The 26,749-nt window shown below is 42.6% G+C and overlaps 1 protein-coding gene and 1 non-coding gene across 3 annotated transcripts in view; both read right to left on the bottom strand.

Annotated features, from left to right (window-relative positions):
* The window catches only part of LOC108164013 (roundabout homolog 2), a 52,556-nt gene extending 27,353 nt beyond the window's left edge, over positions 1–25,203 (bottom strand). Inside the window, exons 1-2 of one of the 2 annotated variants that reach the window (XM_017299588.2) lie at positions 24,600–25,203; positions 1,761–1,954 (exon numbers count right to left, since the gene is read on the bottom strand). In XM_017299588.2, coding sequence (XP_017155077.1) covers positions 1,761–1,954; positions 24,600–24,654 — 249 coding nt within the window. In that variant the 5' untranslated portion in view covers positions 24,655–25,203. The remainder of the gene's footprint in view (positions 1–1,760; positions 1,955–24,599) is intronic. The other variant, XM_017299589.2, reaches the window with a different exon arrangement.
* Positions 471–542, bottom strand: Trnap-cgg. The gene has a single exon. It is a non-coding gene; the product is annotated as a tRNA-Pro (tRNA).
* Positions 25,204–26,749: the final 1,546 nt, after the last annotated feature.

Raw genomic sequence — 26,749 nt, 5'->3', positions numbered from 1 at the left:
AAATACTATTATACGTAATCCAGGTTGATCAGGCTAATATTTCTATACTCCATAGAGTCCAAAAGTCCTTAGAGTCCTTGGCATACCCCATCTAAAAATCCAAATATCCTTTATTCTAGGGCACATCCAGACGCAAATGCATAAGCACAGAGCAGACACCAACCGGCAAAGCCAGCAGATCGAGTGTGAAAAGTGGCAAGCTCCGAGTCGCCCCCGCAAAGCCGACAGAGTGCCACCCCTCCCCCACCGCTTTCCATCCGTGCGCCACCCCCCCACCAGCAGCAGTCGCCCAATTGAGACTGCGATTCCGACTGCATCATCAGCATAATCAACGCGCGGCTCTCGTTGGCTTTTTGCGTCGTAAATTTGCTGAGTGCTCTGCTCGAAAGCCACGGCACGGGCCAGGCAGTCGCTCATAAGGTGCCTGGCAAAAGTAGAGGAAAAAAGAGAGAAGGAAAAAAAAGAGTTTTGGGCCCGTCCGGGAGTTGAACCCGGGACCTCTCGCACCCGAAGCGAGCATCATTCTTCTAGACCAACGGGCCGCTTGAGAGCTTTGAAGCCTTGAAATATATAGATGTAGGGATCAGGATATTGTGAAGGGTTCCAGACACTAATTAATACCAATTTTGGGGCTTATTGGGGGTAAACCCTTAGGGTATATGGAGGCTATAAAATTTCGAAAATTCGAGGATCAAAATTGAGGTTAGGAAAATCGCGAAAAATCTCGCCTGAGGCTTGGATTGACAGGTAAAATATTCCCAGTGTCGTATGCTTTTGATACGCACCTTACAAATTTATCTTAGAGCACACTCTCTTTCAGTCCATCTGTCTATCCCTCTCGCTCGCAGCTCATCAGCGACGACGGCGACGGCTGACTTTTGCCGCTGCTGACGTCGACGTCGACAGCACTGCCCAGCCCAGCCTCTCCCTCTCCCGCTCTGGATGCCAACTTCCGTTATGTCTTTATTTGTCTGTCTGTCTGACATTTGCTCTTTACGCTCTCGTACTCTCTCTAACACCCCCCCCCCCCCTCTCTCTCTCTCTCTCTCACTGGCTGGCTTCTGTCTCATCTTTTTGCTTAATGTATGTTTACCTTTCGTTAATGAAGTTGTTGCCCACCGCCGACGGCAGGCAGCCAGCCACCACCTCGAGTGAACAGTTATTTTTGCAAAAATATTTCCAAATAATATGTGGGAGAGGGAAAGCAGCGAAGAGGAATGGCGAATCAAAAGAAGAGTAAAGATTTTACGGAAAAGGAGTGCAAGCCGTGGGGAGAGTGTAAAAAATAAAAAATGAAAGCAATTAGTTTGTTCATCACTCAACAGATGGCGCAGCAAAATGTTCGCTCTCACTCTCCTTCGCGCTGTCCGTCCGTCCGTCTGTCTGTCTGTCTCTTACTATCATTCTCGCAGGCAGCAGCAGAGCCTTCTGCCATCTCTTTCATTATGAATGAAAGCGTGGAGCAGAAATAATAATTATGCATGCAAATAAAAGAGTGTGAGAAGGAGGGGGAGATGAAAGGAGAGGAGAGCCAGGGAGAGTTAAAGGAAAAGTGCAAGCCAGAAAGTTCAAGAGCTTGGAAGATTTTTAAAATATTATTTTAATGCATTAAAAAATACAATAATCAGTGATATAATTTTTTTTAGAATTTCTTTTGTTATTTATTTATTTGTTTTTTTGCAAGGCACTCCCCAAGTCGACTCCTTGTGGACTCCTTTAAATAATTTCTCATTTTTATGCCTCCCCCATTTACCGCTTACCTTGAGGAAAAACAATCCGCCAGCTGGCAGGGTGATGCGATGGGAGCCCGGCAGTATCTTCAGCGGCACCCCGTCCTTGTACCACTGTATGGTGGGCGTGGGGCTGCCCTCGGCTTTGCAATTAAGCGTCGCTGGCTCGTGTCGTGGCACTGTCGTATCTATGGGATGCTCCACTATTCGCGGCGGATGTGAACCTGCCAAAGAGTGGAGAGAGAGAGAGGGGATACAGAGCGTTGAAAGAAATGTGAAATATAAAAATTGCAAAAGGATTCGACGAGGTGGGGGCACTGTGGGAGCTGCCTGATGCGGGGCTTTTCCGTTTTCCGCTGCGTCAGTCGTCGACATCATCATCGTCAGCGGTTTGTGTGGAAATGCACAAGAAAATGGGGTAAAACGAGAAACGCTCGTTGGCCAAATGAAAACAATGTTAATGCGCACTGCCGTTGACGTTGCAAATGAAGTTGCAGCTTGCATTGGGGGGTGGCAGAGGGGGGGCTCGTGGGGGGCTGCTCAAAGGATTCAGTTTGGAATTAATTTGTTTAGATTTGCATATGCGGCAAAGGACTCCACTCTGGTAGCATAGCAGTTAAGTATTTTTCTTTTTTTCTCTCTGTTATTTTGCCCCTACTTTTTGTTTTGTTTTCTTTTGCATAATGCAAACGTTGGGAAATTAGTTGGGTGGAAAAGGGGGCGGTGGCTGTACACCTGACAGGACCGGGCTCATGGGCTAGATAAGCCCGGAGATTAGCATACTCTTTTGTTTAAAACATTATTAAGAAAATGTGGCCTTAAGTTGCGGCTGCTCTTTGCGGAGGGGCGGGGTGCCTCCTTCAGCCCTGCTTATTGCTTCTATTCGAATGCACAGCATTGCATTTTCTTTGTCTGTCAATTCCGTTAGTTCTTTGGCAGTGATCGCTGCTCAGTGAAGCAGTTTCTGCACAAAATAAAGTTATCTGGCGGTGTCAGTGAAGCAGTGCAGCAAGGGAGGCGTGCACTGCTTGGATCTTAGGGAAAATCAAAGGCAAAATTCAAGAATCTATGTGGAATGTCATTTGGAAGCAGGAATTTAATTTGTAAATGTCCTTCAGAAACAGGTTTACAGCTGGATCCAAGCCAATGAGTAAGCCGTTTGGTTTTTGGTGGGTTTTGGAAACATCTGACTCAGGTTTGGAGTTGAGCGCATGAGAAAGTCGTGATATCTTTGCCCATAGCAACAATCAGCACCTTCGGATGAGTGGTATATACAGTATTTGGCATTAAAGCCTCTTGTGATTAAGATATTCTTTGTCCATAGCAACAATCAGCACTTTCGGATGAGCGGAATGTGAAAAATTTGCCCATATAGCCTCTTCTGATTGAAATACACGCCATTGCGACGTGCTCACACGCGCATATTCGTTATCTTGTTGTATTCCTTCGTCTGTTTAACCATAAAACATCGTTACACGAGGTTTTTCGATATTAGATTCCATTCTTATATATGGTATTATGAAAATGGGGAAAATTGGTAGTTTTTTGCTTGGGGAAACAGAGAACTGCTTACACACTCCTTTTTTCGTTAGCTTCCCTCTCCATTGCTCCCTTTGCTGATTACAGCTCTGTTTCCCCGTTCAGGAGATGTTCCATGGCTGCTTTCAATACCTCCTCCCTGCTTAAATTCCTCTGATATTTTCACTTCTTAAACGTGGTACAAATGAAAAACTATTGCCATCGCCATTTGCTTCGAATTCAATTGTTTATTTATATATTTTCCCGCCTCTAGCATCGGGAAAATCCATTAAACGAAAGTTTCTTTCAATGGTTCACACCCACTGCTCCCCACCGCCCCCTGCGGGTGCCAAGTGCTCGCTGCACCGCAATCTTTATTTGCTAACCGCAAAACTCTGGAGCTCTCGAGTTGTCGAGTGTTTGCCGCCAGCAAATCTGTCAATGGCAAAAGACATAAATTTCAATTTTCATGCCCATATCTAAACAATTTTCCGTCGCCCACACACACACACACACACACACACAGAGGCACACTGAGAGCAAAAAGTAAGCGGAAGAAGATGCAAAAGTTTACACATATCGCAGCAGGAATCTATAAATCATATACACTGATCGAAATAAAGGGATAAAACATAATATTTATGCAAATTTGTCTTAACCTTCCGCTCCCACAAATCGTGAACAATTTCAAAGATACAGGAAGGATTACTAGGGATTCTTTTAGTATCTAAATGTCGCTTCCCGTGTGCCCCTTTTCCTTCTATGTATCTGCGTATCTGAGTGTATTTTGGTTGTATCTTTTGCTGGGCATTTCGCGTGAAAATTGATATGTCAGAAAATGTTGGAATATTGAAACGTTATTTAATAAAACGCCACCGCCGAGAACATTTGTTGCTCTGCCAGTTTGTTGTTGATTGCAACACGACAATACGACAGCAGCAACAACAACAACAACAATGGTAGAGGCAATGGCAATGGCAACAGCAGCGACAACAACATCAAATGGCAAACAGCTCGAGGCAAAAGTTGCATGTCATCCCGCAATAACAACAACAACAATCAACGATGTTGCAAGCTGGAAATCGAATTCCGAAATTTCGGAGAAAGGCATTCGTGAGAGAGGGGGGAATCGGGGGCCAGGGACCAGCAGACGTGTTGCATGTCCTGCTGCTTCCACCCTCACTTGAGGGGTGGCCTGTGGACAGAGGACAGAGGAGGGGTCAACCAGCAAGACGGCATGTCAATGTTATTTCAACAACGAAAATGAAAATAAAAAACATTAAAGTGAATGTTGGCATGGGCTGGACGGGGGGCGGGGGAGTTATGGCAGTCGAAAAATCAACATGCAACGCAAGGAGGGGGAAAAAAAAGGGAATTATGGAATGGGAAGTCTTCTGTGGGAGAAGGTGCCCCGAGGTGACCAGAAGATACACTTTAGAGGCAATATTTAAGGAGAGTTTTATGACTGGAAGACCCCCATACTAATGAATCTTTCAGCCCAAATCTAGGTATAAGAGTCACCTCTCTTTCATAGATTCCTTCTCGAAAAGAAACACCAGGAGATGCTCTCCAGAGGCTCCCCTTAAGACCATCAAAGCCCTCTCCAGTTGATCGCCTACCCTCCTCCTTTTCGTGTCCAACAAACCGCTCTACAAATTGCATTAACCCCTCGTCCCTGAAGAGTATGAAAACCGTTCAATGTGTCGTCTCGCCGCTGCACAATTCGAGGGTTAAATGTCGCATGTCGGGTTGTGGCACCCTTCCATGGACGGGGCGAAAGTTGCTCAACCGTGGACACAGTTTTTTTTTCGTTTTTGGGTGGGTTCTTGTTTGTGCATATCTTTGCTGACCAGGCACAAGGACCTGCCTTCGGTATCGAGACCACGACAGGACCAAAAGTTGGCTGCTGCGGTTGTGGGCCCTGCGGTGATGTTCAACACCTAAAAAAAAGGGTTTGCCAGCGTTGAAGGCCTTTGTTTTGATTACGCTTCATTTTCCAGTTTGTTTGAGAACAGCCTCCCCTCCCCGCCCCCAAAAAAGTAGCGGAAAATGGCCAGGGAAAACCTTGGCGACTTGCAGCTGAATAATTCAATTAGTAGACCGAGAAAATTCGCAACGATTCCGTATGGCTGTGGCCCAGAGGCCTACTAATTTAGTTTTAATTGCATGCCAGGGAAAAAGCCACATACTCGTACCGAGTGCATGTACTCGCTCGAATGGCAGAATGGAAAACACAAGGAAGAAGAATGTAACGACATGGAAAATGCTAGAAATTTGCATAAAAGCAGCAAAGGCATTTGCCCAACGCTTATGCAAAATGCATCAAATAGTGGAAGGGGTGCCACAGAAGAAGGCGGGGATCCAACAACCAGGGATATGGAGGACCAAGACCAAGACGGAGACCAAGACCAAGACTTTGTCGAAATGCCTGAAGAAATTGCTGAGAAAACGTTTCGCCAAACTGGGTTTCACTTAACAAGCAAAATATTTGCTGCAATTTCCTTAAACATTTTCTTTTCCTTTTTGCCAGAAAGTGGAGAGGCGAGTGCGGCAGGCATGTGGACGAACTACGTATATAATAACACACATTTGCATGGCTACCTCTCAAGAATACCCTTACCATACAGCCAGCCATCCAGCCATGCAGCCATGGGGTGTACAGAAGGTTAATATGGATCATTATGGACACCATTCAACGTTAACTCTCGCTCGTAAGCTACTCGTTACTAGTTACTCGTTAGTATTGATTACACGTTGTAGTGGCACGCGTTTGGCTGCTGGATGAACTCGTTACTCGTTTTACTCTTTGTGTTTGTTACTCGTTAGCACCGTAAGGACTATTAATCTAATTGACAACTGATTACTCGTTGTAGTAGTACCCATTGTACGCGTTACTCGTTACTCCTTAGTAGCGTAATGGTAATTACTCTGATTGACAAAGTGATCACTCGTTGTGCTCCTTACTCGTTGTAATCGTTGCTCTTTTTACTCTTTAATCGTAGTGCTCGTCATACTCGTTACTCATTGTACTTGTTCAACTCGTTACTCGTTGCACTCATTCTTTTCGTTACTCATTGTACTCGTTCAACTCGTTAATCATTGCTCTCGTTGAACTTGTTACTCATTGTACTCGTTACTCGCTATATTCATTGCTCTGACTACTCGTTGTAGTGGTACTGATTGTACACGCTACTGGTCAGGACCCGTTACTCATTGTACTCGTTATACTCTTCACTCATAGTACTCGATCTACTCGTTACTCGCTATACTCATTCTCGTTACTCGCTAGTACCGAACAATTACTCGTTCTAGTGGTTTTTGTTCTACTCGTTGTAGTTCTCTGCAGTGCTCTCTGTGTAGTCCATGTGTGGGCCTCTGGGAAAAGTTTCCTTCGATCGAGTACTTCAGAAACCCTCAATAACCTCTTCGAGTAGGGTATTCACACTTCTCGCTCTCGCTCAAAGGAAAACTTTCCTTCTCAATGCTGTTGTTGTAGTTCTAGTCGTTGTTGCTGTTGTTGTTATTGTGGGGCACTGCATAGTTTGTTACCGTCGTAGCCGTCGCCCGGGGGGTCAAAAATAAAACAAAGACTCTGCCATGCACCCACTCCTCCTCCCCCCCCTCCGCACTTCGTGCCCTCTGAAGTGTGGGCTCCTTCAACGCCTTTGGAAGTTGCTTATGTGTTGCATACTTCAAGGAGCCAGAGGCTTAGCTGCTTTCGCATCATCAATCAAAGGCAGCCCATAGAGAGGAGGCTTTCTCTCTCTCTTTCCTATGCTCTAATGCGCTTTCTCTCGCCCTCTCTCTCCCTCCCCCTCTCTCTCTGCTTCCTGCTACACCCATTGTTGTTTTAATTATAGCCCCGCTCTAGGACCTGCTAATTGTTTTAGTAGCATACTTTTCGACATACAACTTTTGCCTGTCGTTCCTTCCGTCTAAGGAACTATGTTAGTCGGTCTCCTCCTGCTCCTCCTCCTCCACCTCCTCCCCAGAAGCAGAGCCTTAAGTAGAGCGGCCAATGCAATAATTAAATTTTTGCTATAATTCACGGGAAAAGCAAGAAACAACAGCTGCTCGGAAAAATCTTTGCTGCTGGGCGGGAATAATGGATGGACAGGAACCTGTCCCAAAATAGAATTTAATGCTGGAGGGACATGTGATATGATGAACCTCTACATCATCGTTATTCTTACATTTTTGTCAGTCATGGATCTCAATTTTTGCTCTGTTTTTGCGGAAGACAAATTATGTCCTAATTGGGAATTATTATGAAAAGCTCTTCTGTCATTAGGAGCCCATTCCATCCCTCTTGGGGGCTTGGCTTTTGCTCAAAAATGGAACAAATGTTGCCAAGAGGAGATATATCTGCCTTAAGGAACTATCTTTGTGGAACAAATATATCTTTAAATGAGTTTCTCCACAAAAAAGCAATCTTAAAAAAAAAAAAAAATATAAAAAAAAAATAATAACAAAGTAACAAAAATGGAAAAAAACAAAACAAATAAAAAATATCTAAAAAATTAATTTTAAACAAAATTTTATTAAAAAAAATAACAAAAATAATAATAAATAAAAAAAAATTTATAAAAAAACAATAAAAAAAAATTGCAACACATAAATTTAAAAAAAATAAAGTTGAAAAAAAAAATTAAAAAAGAAGCCTTAAAATAAAATAGAAAAAAAACAACAACAAAATTGAAACAAAAAAATAAAAAATACTTCAAAAATGAATTTTAAAAAATTGTAATAAAAAAAATAACAAAAATAATAATAAAATAGAAAAAATTAAAAAAAAAACAGTAAAAAAACAAAAAAAATTTGAAGCACATAAATTAAAAATACTTTAAAAATTCAAAATTAAATTGAAAAAAAAAAAGAAAAAAGTTTTTCCCTTAATGAAATTAGTATAAGATTTACCAAATTTACCAAACAATTTCGTACAATTTTTTTTCCTTAAAATTATTTTTTGAGCCTAAAAAATTATCTTATCTCCCATCCCCAAAGAGCTGTCACACCTTAGAGTTCTGTTCTTACCCTAAAATTGATTGCTCTCTCCCCTATTCTCTGCTTTTATTAAAGTTTTCAAATTAAACAATCGAAATCCTTGAAACATGGTTCCCTCCCCGTAGACCTGCCAAAAAAAGAAGGCGAACTCCAGACAAAACCTCATTCAAATGAAACTTTTGTAAACGCTTCGTGTGTTTCGTGTGTTTTGGGTGTTTCGTGTTTTTCGTGTGCTGCAAATGGTTTCCGGGGATGTTGGTGTTGTCGCCTGCGGCGTGTCCGTGGCTCTTGTTTAGTTATGAATCATGGCGACGCACACCCATCCATCGGCCAGGCGCTATAACAACGCGGGAGAAACAACCCGTAACCGGCCATAAATTCCACCAATTGACGGGCACTCTTCTCATCCAGTGGTTAAGGACAAGGACAAGGACAAGGGTGGTCCCGGTCCCGGTCCCGGCAATGACTCACATTTTTTTTTTTGGTATTAAATGTTAGATCTTAGAGGGTGTCCCCGAGTGACACTCTTTCTAATTGCTGGCAACACCCTCGGACCTTTGACCCTCCAACCAACAGAATTTTGAAATGTTCTAGAGTCATGATTCTTTCGGGCTAAATGTTTTTGCCAGCTTGGCTTCTCTCCGTTGCATATAGAGTGCAAATAATATAAATAATTCAGGACAGGCACAGGAGAGTGCACACTGCATTTGCATGGGGGACAAGCAGGGAGTAGAAAAGTTGTGTATCCTCTCCAGGGGAGGAGCAGGAGAAGCAGCAGGAGGAGCACTAGGTAAATGCATTACAATGCTCTGTGGGTGTACTTCTGTTTGGCCCACATATATCCATGGCATGGCCCCACATGTGGGTTAGTTTGTCTAGAGAATCATTGCCAGCTATTGCTCTAGTTTTTCGGTAGGCAACCTGCCTGCCTCCCCAGGTGCCAGGTGCCAGGTGCCAGGTGGCAGGGTGTCCAATATACATATGGAACTGCAACTGCTACTGCACTGGCTTTGCCTCTGGCTCTGTTTCTGGCTGTAGCCTTAACGGCAGCTTAGTCTCCAGCCAGCCATACCTGACACCCACCCACCCACACACCCACACACATATCACACTCGGGGATATGGGGGAAATGCAAAGTTTTCACATTGAATTTTCCGGCGCAGAGAGCATCCTGTGACAAATCCTTGGGCTGGCGGGCTTCTGGGGGGATGAGAGTGTCAGTTATCCCAGTTACAATTCCAGTTAGATCTGCACAACTACAGCCCAAGTGCCTTTAAAGGGACTGAGGAATTTTAATGAATTTTTGAGATCTGCTTTCGATATCTGGAAACGGAGGGTCGCGGCCCGTCTACCGCGACTCCGGTAACCCTTAGAAGCCCCTAAACTTTTTTTTTCGTTGTCGAACTTATTTTTTTCGTGTTGCAAAACTTTGTGGAGCGTGAAATGTAACGGGGGTAAAGTTTTGCCAGGACCAGCCGCAAGGATATTTTTATTTGCACACGGGAACATTTGCAATTCGAGTTGTGTGATGGCTCATTAAGCAGGAGCAGGACCAGGAGCAGGACCAGGAGTATTTACAGGACTAACAGCTGTAGAAGGAGCAGAAGGAGTCAAGGATCCCCCTCCGTGTCAAGCTGCTGTGTCAAATGCTAATTAAAATCAAGCGGCATTCGCCTGTTTAAACACGAATCCTATCCGCAGGTAAACTAAAATCACAGGACAGGACGCAGGACACAGGACGTGGGACAGGGACAGGGACATCGCCATCATCATCATTATCCCTGTCATCGTCAACAGCAATCAAGATAAAAGATAAGTTAAATGCCAAAAAGGGGGAGGGGGGGTGTCCATGAGTCCTGTCTCACTTGGCTGCTTGTTTGTTTTGTAATAAAGTCCTGCAGGGGGGATCATCCGCTGCCGCAGCATCAAAGAAAACTTGGGGCTTTTTGGGGCTAGTGATTTGAACGCTTGATTGCTTTCCAGGACCAGAATGCGGACCGACGAACGAGGAGGAGTACGTGCCAAGCACTCTATACACCTCTCTCTTTTCCGCTTTTCCTGTTTTCCTGTTTTCCGCCCTTAGCCCCCCCATAACAGTGTGTTCATGTTAATTTCTATCTCCCTGATTGCTGGGGATGGTCCTTTCTCCCTCTCCCTCTCTCTATCGCTCTCTCTGTGATGTCCCAACACGTTCGTCTCATAATTTCGGAGTGAAAATTTTCAATTAAACTTAATTGCATTAAAAGCGAAGGGTTCAATCTGTCGTTATAGTCCTTGTCCCGTGTCCTCTCTGGGCTGTTGTTCCCCCTCATTGGGGGCTATCCTTCGATCCTTGGGCCTTTCTCTCCATTCATTAGTTTTGTTGCTGTTCCTTTTTATGGTCTCTGAAACTTTTTATGCTGCAATGCGTTTTATTTTCGGGTGGGGGCTACCCCATTGGATGGTGGGAGGGGGGTGGCGTGGCATATTTTCCATTTTTCGGGGCCTTCCCCTCTCCCTTTGCGTGGGCGTGTGAAATATATGGGATAATTTAGTTTCTGCCTCGTTTTATGTCCACTCATAAGTCATTAAGGCTGTTTTTTGTTGTTGTTGTTTCGGTGCTCCCCTGGAAAATAACATTTTGGGGGGCTGGCCGCTCAGTTTTTGATTAAAATTCATGGCCACATAATTTTCGGATTTTAATGGCGGAATTAAGCAATATTTATGAATGCAAATCGAAGCGTTGGTGCGCGGGTTTTTTTGCGGTTTAATCATATTGAAAAAGTTCATTCGGTTTTATTGTTTTTGATTTTGGTAAATTCAATTCAGGGTTCCCAGGGTGGGGCTGCGATTAAAAACGTGCCCCCTGAGAAAGGGGGTTATAATTTAATTGTTTTCTTTTATATCTGATTCCATTTAAGGCAAATATCAACTCGTATTCACTTTCCGTATCTAAAAATTCTGGAAAAATCAACTAATTTTGGTATTTTTTCAGTGTTTCTATGGTTTTAATACAAATTCTACCTTTTCTGGTGAGTATTAATCCAAAATTTAACAATTCTACAACTCAAACTTTACTTTAAAAGAAGTTATACAAAAATGAGTAACGAAGAACTCAAAAATGTGACAATGAGCAGCCATTTTATGCAATTTCTTTAAAATCTCCAAATTCTCTAATGCATTGAGGGTGATATGATAAAGCTTACTAATGATATAAACCCTTTTTACTCTTATATTAAAGACATACCAAAATCTAGCTAAATTTTCAGAATTTCCCCTTTTTTTCAGCACAATTTCCCCTTCTTTCTCTGCCACTCAAATAATTTAACACCCTGATGAATAAATATTACCTTTTGAAATCAAAAAAATGATGTCTGCCTGTAGAACAATGCTCTCGTGCAGGCATCCACTGGAGAAGTGTCTCCATGTCTGCGTGTGGCCGTCGCCACCCACTTGCCGCTTGCCGCTTGCCACCACTATTGGAATCCGTTTCAACACCTACACAAAAGCAACTTCCACTCAATCTAAACGTTGGGCAAACACTTTTTTTCGCTTTTTTTTTGTTTTTGTGTAAATTGCAACGCATAAATCTTTGTGACAAACAGACAGCGCCACGGAGAGAGCGGAGGAGTGGGGCAGTGGAGGAGTGGAGGAGTGGAGGAGTGTTTCTGTGGCAGATGAAGAGAATGAAGGACAAACACTCAAAAACACAATAGAAGTGACGCGACAGCCATTTTTCAAAAAAACAAAACATGCATCACAAAAACAATCCGCATAAAAAAAGGGAAAAAGAGAGGCGGATGGGCACGAGGAGCGAGAAGAGCTGCAGAAGAACCGAAGTGTTGGATATCCTTTAAGGAATTATATGCGTTCCATAGGAAGGGCCATATTTTGCCTGGATTTTTCCTCTGGAACTCGTTTTGGCGCAGCAGAAGGAACCATCTCTCATGTCTGAGGGAACCGTGTGCTACCAACCTCTTGGCCCAATCGTCATAGCCCTCCGCAAAGGGTATCCACAAAAAAACACTTGATATAAGGAAAAGCACAGGCGTTGTAAGAGTCGTTAGAGTGGGGGCTGAGGAGGAGACCCTGAAAGCAGCGAGAGAACGAACGCATGATTGTCTTAATGGCTTCGACATGTTTGCAAAACGACTGTCAAAAGCAGGCAATGGCAACGCATGCCAATGGCTGTGGCAGTGGCAGTGGCAGTGGCAGTGGCAATGGGCATAGACATCGACAGCGACATCCACATGGTCATGGGTCCTGGGTCCTGGGTCCTGGGGCCCGCAGCTGAAGATGGAACCGAGGCGCTCGCTCTGGTGAGGCGTCGCTTGAAATCACAGAATCTGGCATTCGCCCACTCTCCGTTTCTCCTCTCCCTCTCTTCGATTTTGGTCGTGTCTCTCCTTCTGTTCGATTCTGGTTGTGTCTTTTCGATTTGTCGCTTCGTCTTTGCGCCTTTTGCGGGGACATGTCTGCGCCTGGGAAGGCGGCTTAGAGATGGGAGAAGGGTGTATCGATTTTGGATGGTGGATTGGATTTTCCTGTTTGTCAAGCGATGAGTGATAGCTTTTTATCGGGCAGTATACTGAAATCGATTAACGATTACGATAACCATAAAAACGTATTTTTCATAATTTTGACTAGGTTTTTGGGAGAAACATCAATGGTTCCTCTGCAAACGATTCATTAATCCAATAAAATCGTATAATCGACACAGATGCCATCTCTAACGGGGACAAACTCCCGCCTCGTCATACGAGTAAGTCTCCTGCTGGTTTGGGGTTTCTTTTACTTTTTTTTCGGGTGGAGGACGGTCTGGTCTTGCATCACAAATCTATGTTCTGACAGCAAAGTCACTCAGTCATGCAGCCGCACACTTGATGTACCATACACCAGCCCCTGTCCCCCCCCCTACCACACACTGGTAAAAAACGTGCCCCAACGAAGACCCAATCACACACTTAGACATGTCCATGGGCTGGCGGGCCTATCTGCACGTTGGAAATTGAATTTTTCACCTGAATGCGTTTCAGAGGATGAGAGCAGGTGGGTGGGCAGGAGGGAGGGAGGGTGTAGGCCTGTCTGCATGTGTAATTATCGTTATCGATATCGCTCATACGCACTGTTGCCCGAAACGGCTGCTGACAAGCTCGAAACTTGCGTTAAACTGTTGTGAAAATGGAGGGGGGTGGGGTGAGGGGTATGGGGCCGCATTTAACCCTCGTTAAGCAAAATCGAAATTAACGCTTTACGTCCTCCGTCCTCTGTCCTCCGTCCATGTGAAAAAGGACACTTTTAATGCTTCCCCCAGAGCTGCCGCTCGCTGGCTGCCTATGAAGTTATTAAAAGTAAATTAGGGTTGCAAACCAGCAGAAACCGAAACCGAAACCAGTTTTCGTCCTTCTGGTATTCTGGCATGGCCAGGGGTTGGGGGGGTGTGTGGGTGGACACCCCGTCCTCCTGTTTTTGTTTAGGGTTGCGTGCCTTTGACGCATTTTAGTTGTTCTTGTCGTGTCTGGGGGTGTCCTGTGTGTGTGTTTCTGGTTGTGTTTTCTGCTTAACTTAATTGTCAACATGGGAATTTTTCCTAAAACTAGAAAATAGTTTCTACGGGTCTCTGGGATTTATGACGTAAAACTTTCAATTATTTTCAGATTTGTTTAATTAGCAGGATTTTTTTTTGGGTCAATGCTTTTTCCGTAAATAAAAATTGCTATATTTTTTTATTTAATTTTTAAAGATACGATTTTTTTATATAATATAATTTATAATTTTTAAATATCATAATTCTTTCGATGGCTCTGTTGGAATTGCTTACAGGCCCTGGTGTTAAGGGTTAAACTACCCACAAATTGATTTTTAAGTGGTGGGGTGGCTGCTCCCTGGGGAGGGGGGAGGGGTGTGTCAATCATCGCATGATTTTGAATGCATTTGGGTTACGAATACGAATAAGTGCCCTGAATAATTCAATAGAAAAGGTTGAAAGCTAGTGAATATTTCAAAAGGGTTTCAGTGGCATGAAGAGAGTCCTTCAGTGCTCCTTGAATGTCTCTGGCTTGCTTTAAGCGAAGCATCTTTAAATGTCATTAAATGCCTTGCAGGATAAAGGATATGCCTCTAATTTCTATGGCAATCCACCGAATATCCATTCAAATCAGACGCAAAAAGAAGGCCCAGGAGGCCAGGAGGAGAGAGGGATAGAGAGAGAGAGAGAGGGTGACTGAGGCACACCTTTGAAGTGCAACGGAGAGAGGCCCGCGAGCCAAAGTTGAAAAGTGCGCTTGTTAACATTCCCTAATTGCTGTTGTTGCCACTGCCACTGCCACTGCCGCAGGGGGGCAGAAGCAGCAGGAGATGCAACATGATAGACGGTACAGGGAAGACCCAAAGGGATAGGATGTCGCCGACGACGACGACAATGACGAGTGCAATTATACAAAAACTACTTAGGCGCGCATCCTGCCTGCCTGCCTGCCCTCCTGCCTGCCAGCCAAAGATGTAGACAGCAGCGACAGCGACAGCAGGAATAAGACGCTGCCGGTGCTGGCTGTTGCCGGTGCAACAAAATTGAAAGAAAATTCACTTTCGCGTTTGTAAATTTGTCAACATCCTTGAAAAATGAAGAGAGAAGAAGGAGTACAAGGAGCAGCAAATAGCTCGGGGCCTGCCGGTGACAAGTGCAGGATGCACGGCCACAATGCAATTTCATTTAAGTCTCTTATAATAGGAAACTCAAGCACTTTGGCTCACAAACAGCCAGCGATGGAAACGGCAACGGTAACAGCAGCGGAGTGGTAATGCGAATAGGAACTAGATGGAAACTGGACGGGGACACTGAGAGAAATTTAGGGAGATTTGTGGCAGACACCTTTGATAGTCCTTGGGAGAAGTTAAATACATTTTAACTTCCATCGAACTTCTATTATTCGAACTAAAACGGAGGGCAACAGTGTTTAAGTCTGTAAGTCGAAGGCTCCATTAGTCGAAGGTTTTCTTTGGATAATAGTGGTTCGACTTATGAAAGTTAAACTGTATTTAGTACCTTATTTTGTTCAGAATTAATGCCACTAAAAAACTTAAGCCTACAATGGAAGCATAAAATACCACAAAAATTTAAGAAATGTAAAAAAGAGTAAAAAAGTAAGAAAATGTAAAAAAAGTAAAGATGATATAAAGAAACCAAATGTTAACAAAAATTTAAAAAAAAAAAACGCAAAATAGCTGAATCATTATTAATGGTAGAAAACTGTAATTTATTTCTGTATTTTTCGTATTATTTTCAAAGGATTTAAGAGCTCTTAACACCTCAAACAATTCAGACTTGGGTCGCTATATATCCTTCTATTGCAACGAATCAAACATCCTCTGAAAGGTCATACAATTCTCTTTTAAATACTTCAAACTTTTTTTTAGAACCGCCCTGCCTTTGATGAGTAAAAATTATGACAGTGCGTAAAGTCAAAAACAGCGGTTTTTGAATTTAAAAAAAATATTTTGGTGGTATATTGCAAAATCCAAGTATGAGGCGGCAGAGATCTTCTCAACCATATGTTGAGCCACGTGGAAAGTCCATACAAAATTCGCTTAAATTCATGCAAATTTTCTTTCAGACTTTTCTCTTTGTAAGCCCCATAAAAAGCAGAATTCCATAGAAGTATTAACAATCAAAAAACATCCATGATAAATTCCATAAATTGGGGTTTAAATTGAAGTAAATTCTGGGTAGCTGGCGCTCCTATTAAATGTCTTTTTGTCAAGTGCAGAGACCCTCAAGGAACTCTTGAATTTTTCCACGGAAAATTGCCATTCGTCAAGGATCATTAAAAGGGGTATTTTATCATTCAGAAAAGGGGCTCCGGTCTGGTGTGCGAGTATTTCCCTCAGTGCATGCCAGTCATCGGACGAAGAGCTGCCTGGAGAGATGCCTAACTACATTTGTCATTAAGTCAATAAGCGCATTGTGCTTAAATGCACATAAAATAAAGCCTACAATGGAGACCAGAGAGGCAAAGTCGTAAAAGAGGGGCAGGAGCGGGAGCAGGAGCCGGTGAAAAGGACCTGTAAGAGGAAGGATCCATCTCATGTGCTGGCGACAAAGCCGATTTATGCTCAATTGGATTTGCTGCTAAGAGCCACAATTCATGTTTTTATGACCGGATGCCTATTACGCCCCCCAAAAAAAAGGGAGCCCAAGGAGCCACAGAGTTTCTATCTTTCTTTTTCTTTTTTAATAAATATAAAATGTCCAGCCCAAACGAACAAAAGGTAAGTCAACAAAAGTCGGGGGTCCGAGAGATGGTTAGGGATAACGATACGGATACGGCTATAGGGATACGGTATACGGGATAGGGAATGGGAATGGGAATGGGAAGGAATGCTTAGCTTAGGCCATTGATAAGCAGCTTGGACTTGGGTCAGCAGGCATGTCCTTTACTTTTCTATTCATTCCATTTCTTTTCTTTTCGTATCAACAATATCCCTGTCGTCGTTGTCGTCGTTGTCGTCCTGCCTTTCATTCGATTTGCTTGTTGAAAAGCTCAAATTTTATGGCCTTTTTTGGCAACAAGTAAGTTTATCGATTTTGCCGACGAAAGGACAATAAAGTGGGGACCAGGACCCAGGGAAGGTCACAATCTGCTGGTCTGGCGCTTTCTGGGTGCGTTCATCAGCAGGCCAGTCCCTGACATTGATAAATTATGCAGACTTCCACGATATCCCTTACCCTTCCAGGAAGAAGGCGCAACAAATGGTTAAGCATAGCCCGCCTTTAGGCGCGCTGATTTCTCGGCCAAAAGGCAATGAGTCGACAAAAATTATAAGTCATAAAAAGGCCGTCTAGCAGATGGCAGCTAAAATTTTGAGTGCCCCCAAGATGAAGACGCTTAAGGAAGGATTGTGACGAAGGATTGGCCAGATGAGAGTTTTGAGAGTCAGTTTTTTATGGAGATCGCTGGAGAGGGGGTTTGGGATTTGATATTAAAGTATAAAGTTGGGTACTATTAAAATTAAGTTCTCGACTTGAGAAGTGTGTTACGGAACGGAACTTTGGAACGGAGTTTAAAGAGTTTCGAGGAATGGAAGTGCTGAAATTTTATATGGAATTTCGACTGTTTCCAATGCTTATTGTATGCTTCTGAGTTATATTCATAGTTTTAGCTTCTAAAGTTTACTTTTTTCCACTTAAGTACCAGAATATTAGCTTAAGCACGATTTCATAGTGTTGAACAGTGTGAAGTAGTGTTGCGAAAGGTTCATTTTTTGCACTAGAAGTGTTGAAAGCCATTGAATAGTTTTGGAAAGTGTGAAATAGTGTTGGTAAATGTTCATGGATTGCATTAGAAGTTCTGAAAACAATTAAGTAGCGTTGCACAGTGTAAAATAGTGTTGAATAGTTGGAAATAATGATGAATAGTGTGAGCTAGTGCTGTAAAATGTTTCTTGTTGGCACTAGAAGTGTTGGAAAATATTTAATAGTGTTGAATAGTGTGAAATGTTGTTGTGAAATTTTCATTCTTTGCATTGATTCTTCATTTATTCTCAAAATCAGTCAAATTTGAATAAATTCAGATAAAACATTGAATAAATATGCCAAATGCCCACAATATAATAGCAAAACTGAAGTTTTTCCATAAAAACCTTATTTGGCATCATCGTCCTTCTTTTTCTTTATTCTATATTATTTCCTTAAACCCCTTTAGCTCCTTCTTTAATTTCAGTTTTGTCAGCTGCAGCTGTGGTCCTTTCTTGTCCCTACTTCCGTCTCTCCCTCTCTCTCCCTCCCTCCTACCGCACTTCCATTTGCTGCACTCAAAATTATAACCTACATTTAACATTTTTAGACCCTATACAAAAGCCGCTTACGCTAACGCCCTGCAATTTTCCTTCATGAATTGACAACTTTGACATAATTGACTGAAGGACCCGACGCCACCCGACCCCACCCGACCCCACAGCAGCAACAAAATGGAGTAGAGAATGGCAGAAAAAACAAAAATAAAAATCGCAACAACTCGTAAACACCGCAAGTCCTTAAGCAGCTGTGGAGGGGCCAAACAAATTGTAGAAATATAAAAAAATTAAAACCCCACGATGCGATGACGATAATGAAGTAGCCAACGCTTCCGAAAGAGAGGGAGAGACACAGGAAGAGAGAGAGGAAGGGAAAGCAAATCCGATGGAGTTTGTCCAGCGCCAGCCACCGCTGACTATTTTTATAACAATTTGATTATATTATGTTTTTAAGCAGTTTTCTTCTGCTTTTGGGTCGTCATCTTCATTAGCACATTAAAATGTCAATGACACTTGGTCTCTAGGTCCGCAACGACCCTTTCCGGTCTCTGCCCCGAGCCCAAAGGGTGAGCCATTTGAAAAATGCGCGAGAAATGCGAACAAGGCGGCGAGACGGCTACGACGGCTATGGCTGGGCGGGGGGCTGGCGGGGGCGGACGACTTCCCCAGACATCAACTCTGACCGCATGACATTCTTCTCCGTTTTTTTCTTTTTACCGCACTTCCTCCGCCTGTTGTTGGGGTGCTTTATGATTGCTTGACGGCGCCACCGTCGGGCAAAGAACGGGGGTGAGTGGGAGGCAAAAAAATATCAAACTTGCCGTAAAAAATATGCTCAACACTTGTTTATGTCGCCATATCCGACACTCTGCTTTCCGAGAGAGGGCACCAAGTGGGCAAAGGGTTGAGGAATACAAAACTCTGTTCAAAATTGTTCCAATTTAGCAACATTATGTGGAATATGGTGTTATTGTCAAAGATAAATAGGAGCTGAAAGTTCCAAAGCTCAGGTAGGGCCTTCTCTTTTTCTCTGCTTACAGTCCTGCGTAAGCTGCGCCGCGGCAGCAAAGTCTTGAGCCGAAGTAGTAGGCGGAGAGCCTAATCCGATCTTTAAGAGCTCTCATTCTCTTTTTATCGTTGGCGAAGCTCTGGCCCGCATTGAATGATTGCAGTACAACTACAAGGCAGCAGCACGAACATCAACAAAGTCCCACAAGACGAGCCAAAAGCTAGCCGAAGTCAGTTTTAGGGAAAGACCTTTGCAAAAAGCAGGTACGCATCTCTCTCTCTCAACTTGAAACCCTGCGTAAGCTGCGCAGCGGCAGCGAAGTCTCAACGATAGCCCACGATCCGAATGTAACCGAACTCAAGGTAAAGTAGTAGGCGGCGAGCCGAATCCGATCGAGCGCTCTCTCTCCTTCTATTTTTAGCGCTGCCGAAGCTCTGTTCTGCATTGAATAAATGCATTACAAATACAAGGCAGCAGAACATCAACAAAGTCCCACGAGACGAGCCGAAAGCCGAGCAGAGGCAGAGCTTTGTCTTTCTGTATCAAGCAAGATCTGTCTCTCTTGTTTTCCTTTTCCCACAAGCCTTAGGAGCTTCAAGCACAAGCGATACCCAAAGCACTCATAACCTCTCCTGCTTGTTCTCGGCTGCGGTTTTTGTTGCTTCTGGGGAATTACCCAAAACAACGGCAGTGAAACTTTTCCTCTTCTCGCGTCTCCTCTCCCAATGAGAGTATCAAAGTTTCGCCTTGGTTCATTATGGAAATTTGCATTCCTTTTGTTTATGCTCTTGTTCCAGTCTATATATATTTTTTTGCTGTTGCCTGCTATTTTTTAATGGCATTCTTGAGCACTTTAAAGTTTTGATGGCCTCCCAGCGCCTTGGCTGCTTGAACATGGCTCAACCGAGCAATTCATTAGGCGCTCAATTGCCTCGTGTTGCAGTTTTCCTTGCACACCCGCTGTTCTTTTGTTCTCTCTTTGGCCTAGTTTAGGCCCATAATGAAATGAATTATGTTTTCACATGCCAAACACTTGTCACTCAGCGGGTAATCATGTCGGGGCAGAGCCATAGACTGTTTTGTTGCGCGTCGGAGATTAGCGAGAAAATGCTGTTGATAGGCATTGTTGGGTCTGTGCTGGAAATCGCTTAATTAACTTAATCAAAATATGGCGATTATGATGGGGTATATCCTGTCTGTATCCAGGCTATGGCCTGTTGTCCTCTATGTTCTCCATTGTTTGTTCTGTCAATAAATACATGTATTTATTTGTCCACAGACACACTCGAACGTACGTACGTCCGTGTATCTTTTATTTGTATTATGACAGCCGTTCAATTGATGCAGAAATTAATTAAAATTTTCCCCAATGTGTGTGTGTGTGTGTTGGTGTGTGTGTAATAGGACTATCTATTCGAGTGAGCTGTCCTTTGGCCTAAGGCTAAGGTAAATTACATTTTGCCAGGACCAAAGAACGTTTTGAATGGATTGAAACCTGGTAATTGCTTTGCATTCAATTTGTGTGTGTCCGTACAGTGTGCATTGCCTAAAGTGGATGGAATATACATCTAAATGGTAATGGGTTTATTGAACGACCCAAAAATTTGTATTAATGAACTTCAACCTCACCTTTTCTCAAATTTCATGCATTTTTTCTAAGAATTCCTCGGCATACCCTTTGGTCTTTGCCTTTAGTCAATTATGACTGTGAAAATGGAAATATTTGAACCCTTTACGGCTGGCAGTCAATTTTCGAAATATTTTCACATCTAATGGACTCCAAATTAATTCCATATTACTTTATTATGGGCCCTCGTTGGTCTTTGCCCTTTTTTGCAGACAGCAAAGCGAATAATGTCTTCGGCTTTTCAATTAACTTGCGGCTGGCCGAATAATACCTGCTCTCCGGTCCACGATGCAGAGGCATTTACCCAGACAGTCGGAGAAAGTCTTAAAGGTAACCCGTTTTTTCCCCTCTTTCTTTTAAAGCCTACTTTAATGCCTGAGAAAACCCTTGTACCCGTAGATATGGAAAGTTTTCCTGTCTGTGCCATTGATACCGCAGGGCAGAGGCAGAAATAGAACGAGGAGCGGGGGACCTTGCGGATGGGTACATGGGGAATATTTCATGGCACTTATCAAAGGCAGCAACAATTTAGGTTAAATACTCATTAATATTCCGGTCTGCAAAACTTTTTTCCCCACTGTCTCGCTCTCGCTCTCGGTCTATCTCCGTCTCTGTTCTGTGTTTTTGGCAAATAAATTTATGCCCTTTGCTTTTGGCCGCCGCCAGGCACGAGACCCAGAGACACAGAAGCACAGAGGCGCAGGACTTGCTTGGGCCGTCCTTCCAAGCCAAAATAAATAAGCACACGCACATGCCAAAGCACACACACACACAGATACACAGATACATATGCACAGCTGAGTAGAGAAATTAATTTTGCGTAGCCTACATTTTTGGGAGAGCCCAAAAATGAGCGAAACAACAACAACAACAATTTTTCCCATGAAAATGATAATTGCCTGGCAACGGGAGTCTACAAAAATGAATAATTTATAAATGAAGCAAATTGTTGCAAAGTTGAAACAGCAGTTGGGAGTGGAGTATGGGGGTTCAAGGGTTAGATATCATAGAATTTTCGGGTAAGTGAAATAACAGATATTTATCGGATATTTATGCGGGCAGAGAATCTTTGGAATAGAGAGTACCCTTACTCTACCACCTTTTTTATTCCCTCAGCTAAAAGATACAGTTAATATAAGATATTCAGATATTATTAGGCATTAAAGACATTCAAATGACGTCGGCTATACACACATGATCATATTAATAGGTACACGTTGAAAGTCTTCAATAATAATCTGTTTTATGGTACTTTAAGTGTTTAAAACAACATTTTTTGTGGTTTTTTTTTTTCTTTGTCAATGAAAACTGGGGAACCGCTGAATAAAAGAGCTCTATTCGTAATTGAGCTCATCTCACCTTTCTGATGATCAATATGATAGGCACAGTGTCAGTAAATTTTGAATATAAGTGAATATTTTGGAAACTCTTGAATTTTTAGCTATTAAAGAGCCATTTAATTTAGCTACAGTCTAAATATAAACAAATAACTATTTTGTTTCTTGCAAGAATAGGCCGAAGCGGGGCGAAAGCGTGGCAGCCGAAGGAAGGCGCTCGTTCTATACGATAACGGAAAGAACACATAGCAGGTCTGATTGCGTTCGCCCTTCTATCGGGGCTAACATGATCGATCTCTGCATCTGCCTGAGCTAACATGTTCGATCATTGCTCAACCCATACACTCGAGCTCATACACAATCCATGTTTGAGCCTCTAAGCCATGAGACAACCGATCGTTTTATGTTGCGATTCGATTCAAAAACTGCTTGTTTGCTGGTCTATGAAGAGGAATACGTGAAAATGGTTAGATACAGATACCCCCTTTGATGGCTTGAATCTCTGTTTGGCTCCTGTATCAAGGCTAAAGGTAGATTTACACACAAAAATTCTCTTTTATTTAATGTAGAAAACCTGTGTGTTCCACATTTACAAAAGGGCAAAATATGAAGAGCGGCATTGAGGCCATCGGATAAGATACCTGTATGTGGCATACAACTTGGGGGCTCCACTGGACGCCCGCTTTCATTTGCACAGCGGGAACAAAGTTGGCCAAAAAGTATTTAATTTGTTTTTATTGGATGCACCACAAGCACACGTACACGCACACACACACACACACTCGCACTCGCTCAGGGAACCCACTAAAATGCCAATATATGTATCCTCTTTTTTTGCACGAAATTTATTGCATACTTTTGAGCGCTCCTGCAGCAAGGGGCAGCAGCAGTGTGGCAGCATCACGGGAGCGAGCGACACGCGTGTTGTGGGGATTTATTTATTTACTCCTCCACAACCTTCATCCTTCATCCATTGGCGGATTTTGTGCGATGATAAAAATTTTGACATGCCAAACGAGCCATTCCAAAGGGGGTACTGCGGAGGGGTCTGGGGGATAATGGTTATGTTGGGCGAGGATGTAACAACAAAATGACAGGATATTATTCAATTGAATTCGTTTACATGCATGAACTACATAATAAAAATGCCCTTAACCGAAAAGGGAAGAGCACGGAGCGCAGAGCCAAAGGAACGCAAATTGAACAGCAGCCAAATGGATGCACACACACAAACACATATATTTGTATATGTATTTGTATTTGTAAAGGAAAAATGTACGTATCTTTTGTATCATTTATGAGTGGTGGCTGCTGGCTGGTGGCTGCTGGCGGTGCCCCCAAATATTGTGTGTTTTTCAGTCTTTGTGGGCCAACATTTACATATTCATTTCCATCATGGGCTTCGCTTCTCCCCCTTATTAAATGCGCATATTTTATGCAACAAAAGGAGTCCACACCGACACTCAGACTCGCATTCATTTCGCTTAGTTAGCCCTCAGCCCGAAAAGGGGGATTTTCTTGGCAAAATTTTCCACTAATTTGTTCGGGAGTTGCGGAAATTGTTTTGCGTCTTGCATATAAAGTTTTCACATGCGAATTTTCCCCGCATTTTCCCCATTTCGACGAGATAAGCAAGAGTTATGAATTATCATGGGGTGGGGGGTAAAAGTTTTCCGGGGCTTTACGGGTTTCCTGCAAGGAGGAAGCAATCAATGCGGTAAATGATTCGGGTTTATGCCTCTCGCTCTCCAGGAAATATGCTAAACTGTGTCTGGCAACTTAATCTGTGACTAAAGTTAGTGGATATCCCAATTAGTTAAGAGCTTTGGGGCTGGCTCAATGATTACCGAGATAAGACCTGGGGGGATTGCCCCTCTTTGGGGGAAAAACTGAATGTTTGGCTCAAGAAATATATTCCTTTATTTTTAGAAAATATTTGTACAATTTATTTTGAAGGTTAGGACTTTAAAATCCCAAAAAAACACCATCGCGACGGTTCATACCCCCAAATTCGGATAACTAAGGGCCATATTGGCCTAGGTGGAGCCCCGCTGAGGGCCGGTTGGAGGTTTTCTTAAAGGAAAAATATCGGCTACCAAAAAATATTTATAAATTCAAGGAATTTTCTATTTCAAGCAATGATTTCCCCTTTCATTGATACAAAAATAAGACCTAAAACCCTCTAAAATTGAAGGAATTCTCCCTCGCCTCATAAGTGCATTCCCCTTCAAGTCGAGTACCTTTAAAGATTATTTTCCCTGCCCCCAAAAGGCTTGTGTACCCCCATCAAAGTTCCAAATCATTCAACCGAAAAAAACAGACCCCATATCGATAGACCCCGCATTGAGATGCACCGAAGCCTCCGCCGCCATTCAACACCTTTCGGCAATCACCCAAAACATCTCCTGGCCAAGCGGGTGAAAGCCATGGCTAAATGAAACTCATTACGGGAATGTGGCACCACACACAAATGTCTCATGCATTCAGACGAATGCAGAAGGATGCAGAGGCATCAGACACTTGCTCTCTGTTGAGCAATTTTCTATGGAATTTTTGCCATTGCAGGCCCGAGAGTGGAGTGCACTTGCCGGGGCTGTACTTACCTTGGGCATGGGTCCACTTGAGCAGGAAAACGATGAATACGAAACGTAAATCCATTTTACAAGTATTTATTTGTGTTTTTTTTGCTTCGTTTTCTGTACAGTATTTCGCCTCAAGATAAACTTGGCTAAAAAAGCATTTGCGTGTATTTTTTGCCCTGCACCGCACACACAGAATGGCAGCACGAGGGGGTGGAGGCGACTCCCAGTATCCGTATCCGTATCCGTATCCGTATTCTCTACTATTCACTCGCACAATTTTCTTGACATTTTCCGTAAGTTTAGGTTTTATTGCGGGGCTTAAGGGCGGCCTTAAATTCGGTTTCCGTTTGGCCAGTCGGCACTTGGCCACAGTTTGGTTTGGTTTCCACTTGCCCCATTATCACAATTAGCAGCCGCTTCACCGAAAGTCAACCAAGGGGCATGCCACTGCTGCCACTGCTGCCACTGCTGCCACTTCGTTTGTTTATGTTTGCTTCTGCTTCTGTTGCTGTTGCTGTTGCTGCCAATCGCCGACGAACGTTCGCTGAGGCCCTCTAGAAGACCGACACGCGTGCCCTGGGAGTGCCCGTAAACCGTTGGCGGCAGTAACCAAAACTCAACTGAAGCCAGGACACAGGACGTGGCAGCAGGCCCCACAACAGACCCGTGAATCGAGAGCCGAGGACCGAGAGCCCTTCGCACGCTCCACAGCTATGTTCGCGATTTGGTGGTGAATTTTCCAAGCTTCGGGCTCGGTCCGTGCTTCGTTTTCGTCTCCGTCTTCGGACTCGTATTCGTATTCGTTTTCGGAGTAAATTCCTGCAGGCAAAACAGCTGTTCCCACAGAGGGGAAACCTCTGCGTGGGCAGAAAGAGGGGTAAAGTAATACTGATAAGATTTGCAACCATAAGGGACAGATAATTGGGGGAATACAAAGATATATTTCCAAAATTATAAAAATTACAGAAATGGGAAATCTAGCAAAAGGATTCATAGAGAAAATGGGAAAATATTTCCTGAATCTACTTGGTTTTCTAGTAAATTCCCTTGGCTCGGCCACGTTTTGTTTATTATCAGTCGTTGGTATCATATCATAAACATTTGTTGCTGAATTCAGCCGGCTAAAATGTTGAGTCTGCGCATTGGGCTTTTTCGGAGTTGCAACCGGAATTCCTTTGCTCTCTCTCGTTTCAGGGATTGCTGACATGCGAGAGCAACTACAGAGACAGAGAGAGAGAGAGAGCGGGAAAGTAACGAGTCAAATTTGAATTATGCAAAGTAACCGTTAAATTCCGATGAAGGAACTTCCGTACTTTGAATAGGCCAAAATCAAAGGAATCTGAGACTTTAAGAAAATAAAAAGTTCCGAAGGAAAACATGAAATCTGAAGCAAATTTTAAGGAAAAATTGATGACAGTTTACTTTAAGGGGGCTTAAGGATATATATTTAAGTAAAGGAAAGTTAAAAAATTCGTACTTAATTATATTAGGTGAATAATTTTACTTAGATTCAAATATTTATATATTATATTTGCCCAGAGAAAGGAAATAACATATAAAAAGTTTTTTCACTTACATTTTGAATATTTTTTTATTTTTATTTTTTTTATTTGTATTTTGATATAAAATTGTATCACAGATAGAAAAACAAAAATAGACTTATGTTTTTTACTGTTACTTTTTGGCCAAATATTTGATTAAATTTATTTCACACTTAAAATAAATATATCTCGTGTAGAAAATAAATATGTTTCATAATTAAATTTAATATATTCATATTTATATTTAAAATATTCGTATTTAAATTTGATATATTTCCAACAAATTTACAAATTTATAATAGTTTTATTTTAAATGGTTCTCAGCTTAATGGTTCAATGTTCAATGGTTTAAATGTTATTCAGATTGAGTATGGGCCGTATTAAAAAGAGTCATTAATAAATTTATATTTAAATCAATTTGATTAACATATCATTTCACTATGTTTTCATTAAACACCGAAAATATCATTTAAAATGGGTATATTTCCTTTCACTATGCAATTTTTCTCTCGTTACACTATTTTTTTTTTTTTAATTTTTTTTGACTTTTGACTTAAAATTGCCTCTGATTTTATTACTATAATAAGAAGAACGCGTCTTACCTAATAAATTACTTACAGAAACAAAAAG

Source organism: Drosophila miranda, chromosome 4 (assembly GCF_003369915.1).
Source record: "Drosophila miranda strain MSH22 chromosome 4, D.miranda_PacBio2.1, whole genome shotgun sequence".
Taxonomy (NCBI): domain Eukaryota; kingdom Metazoa; phylum Arthropoda; class Insecta; order Diptera; family Drosophilidae; genus Drosophila; species Drosophila miranda.
The sequence above is the reverse complement of the archived record's forward strand: the minus strand, read 5'-3'. Positions and strand labels throughout refer to the sequence as shown.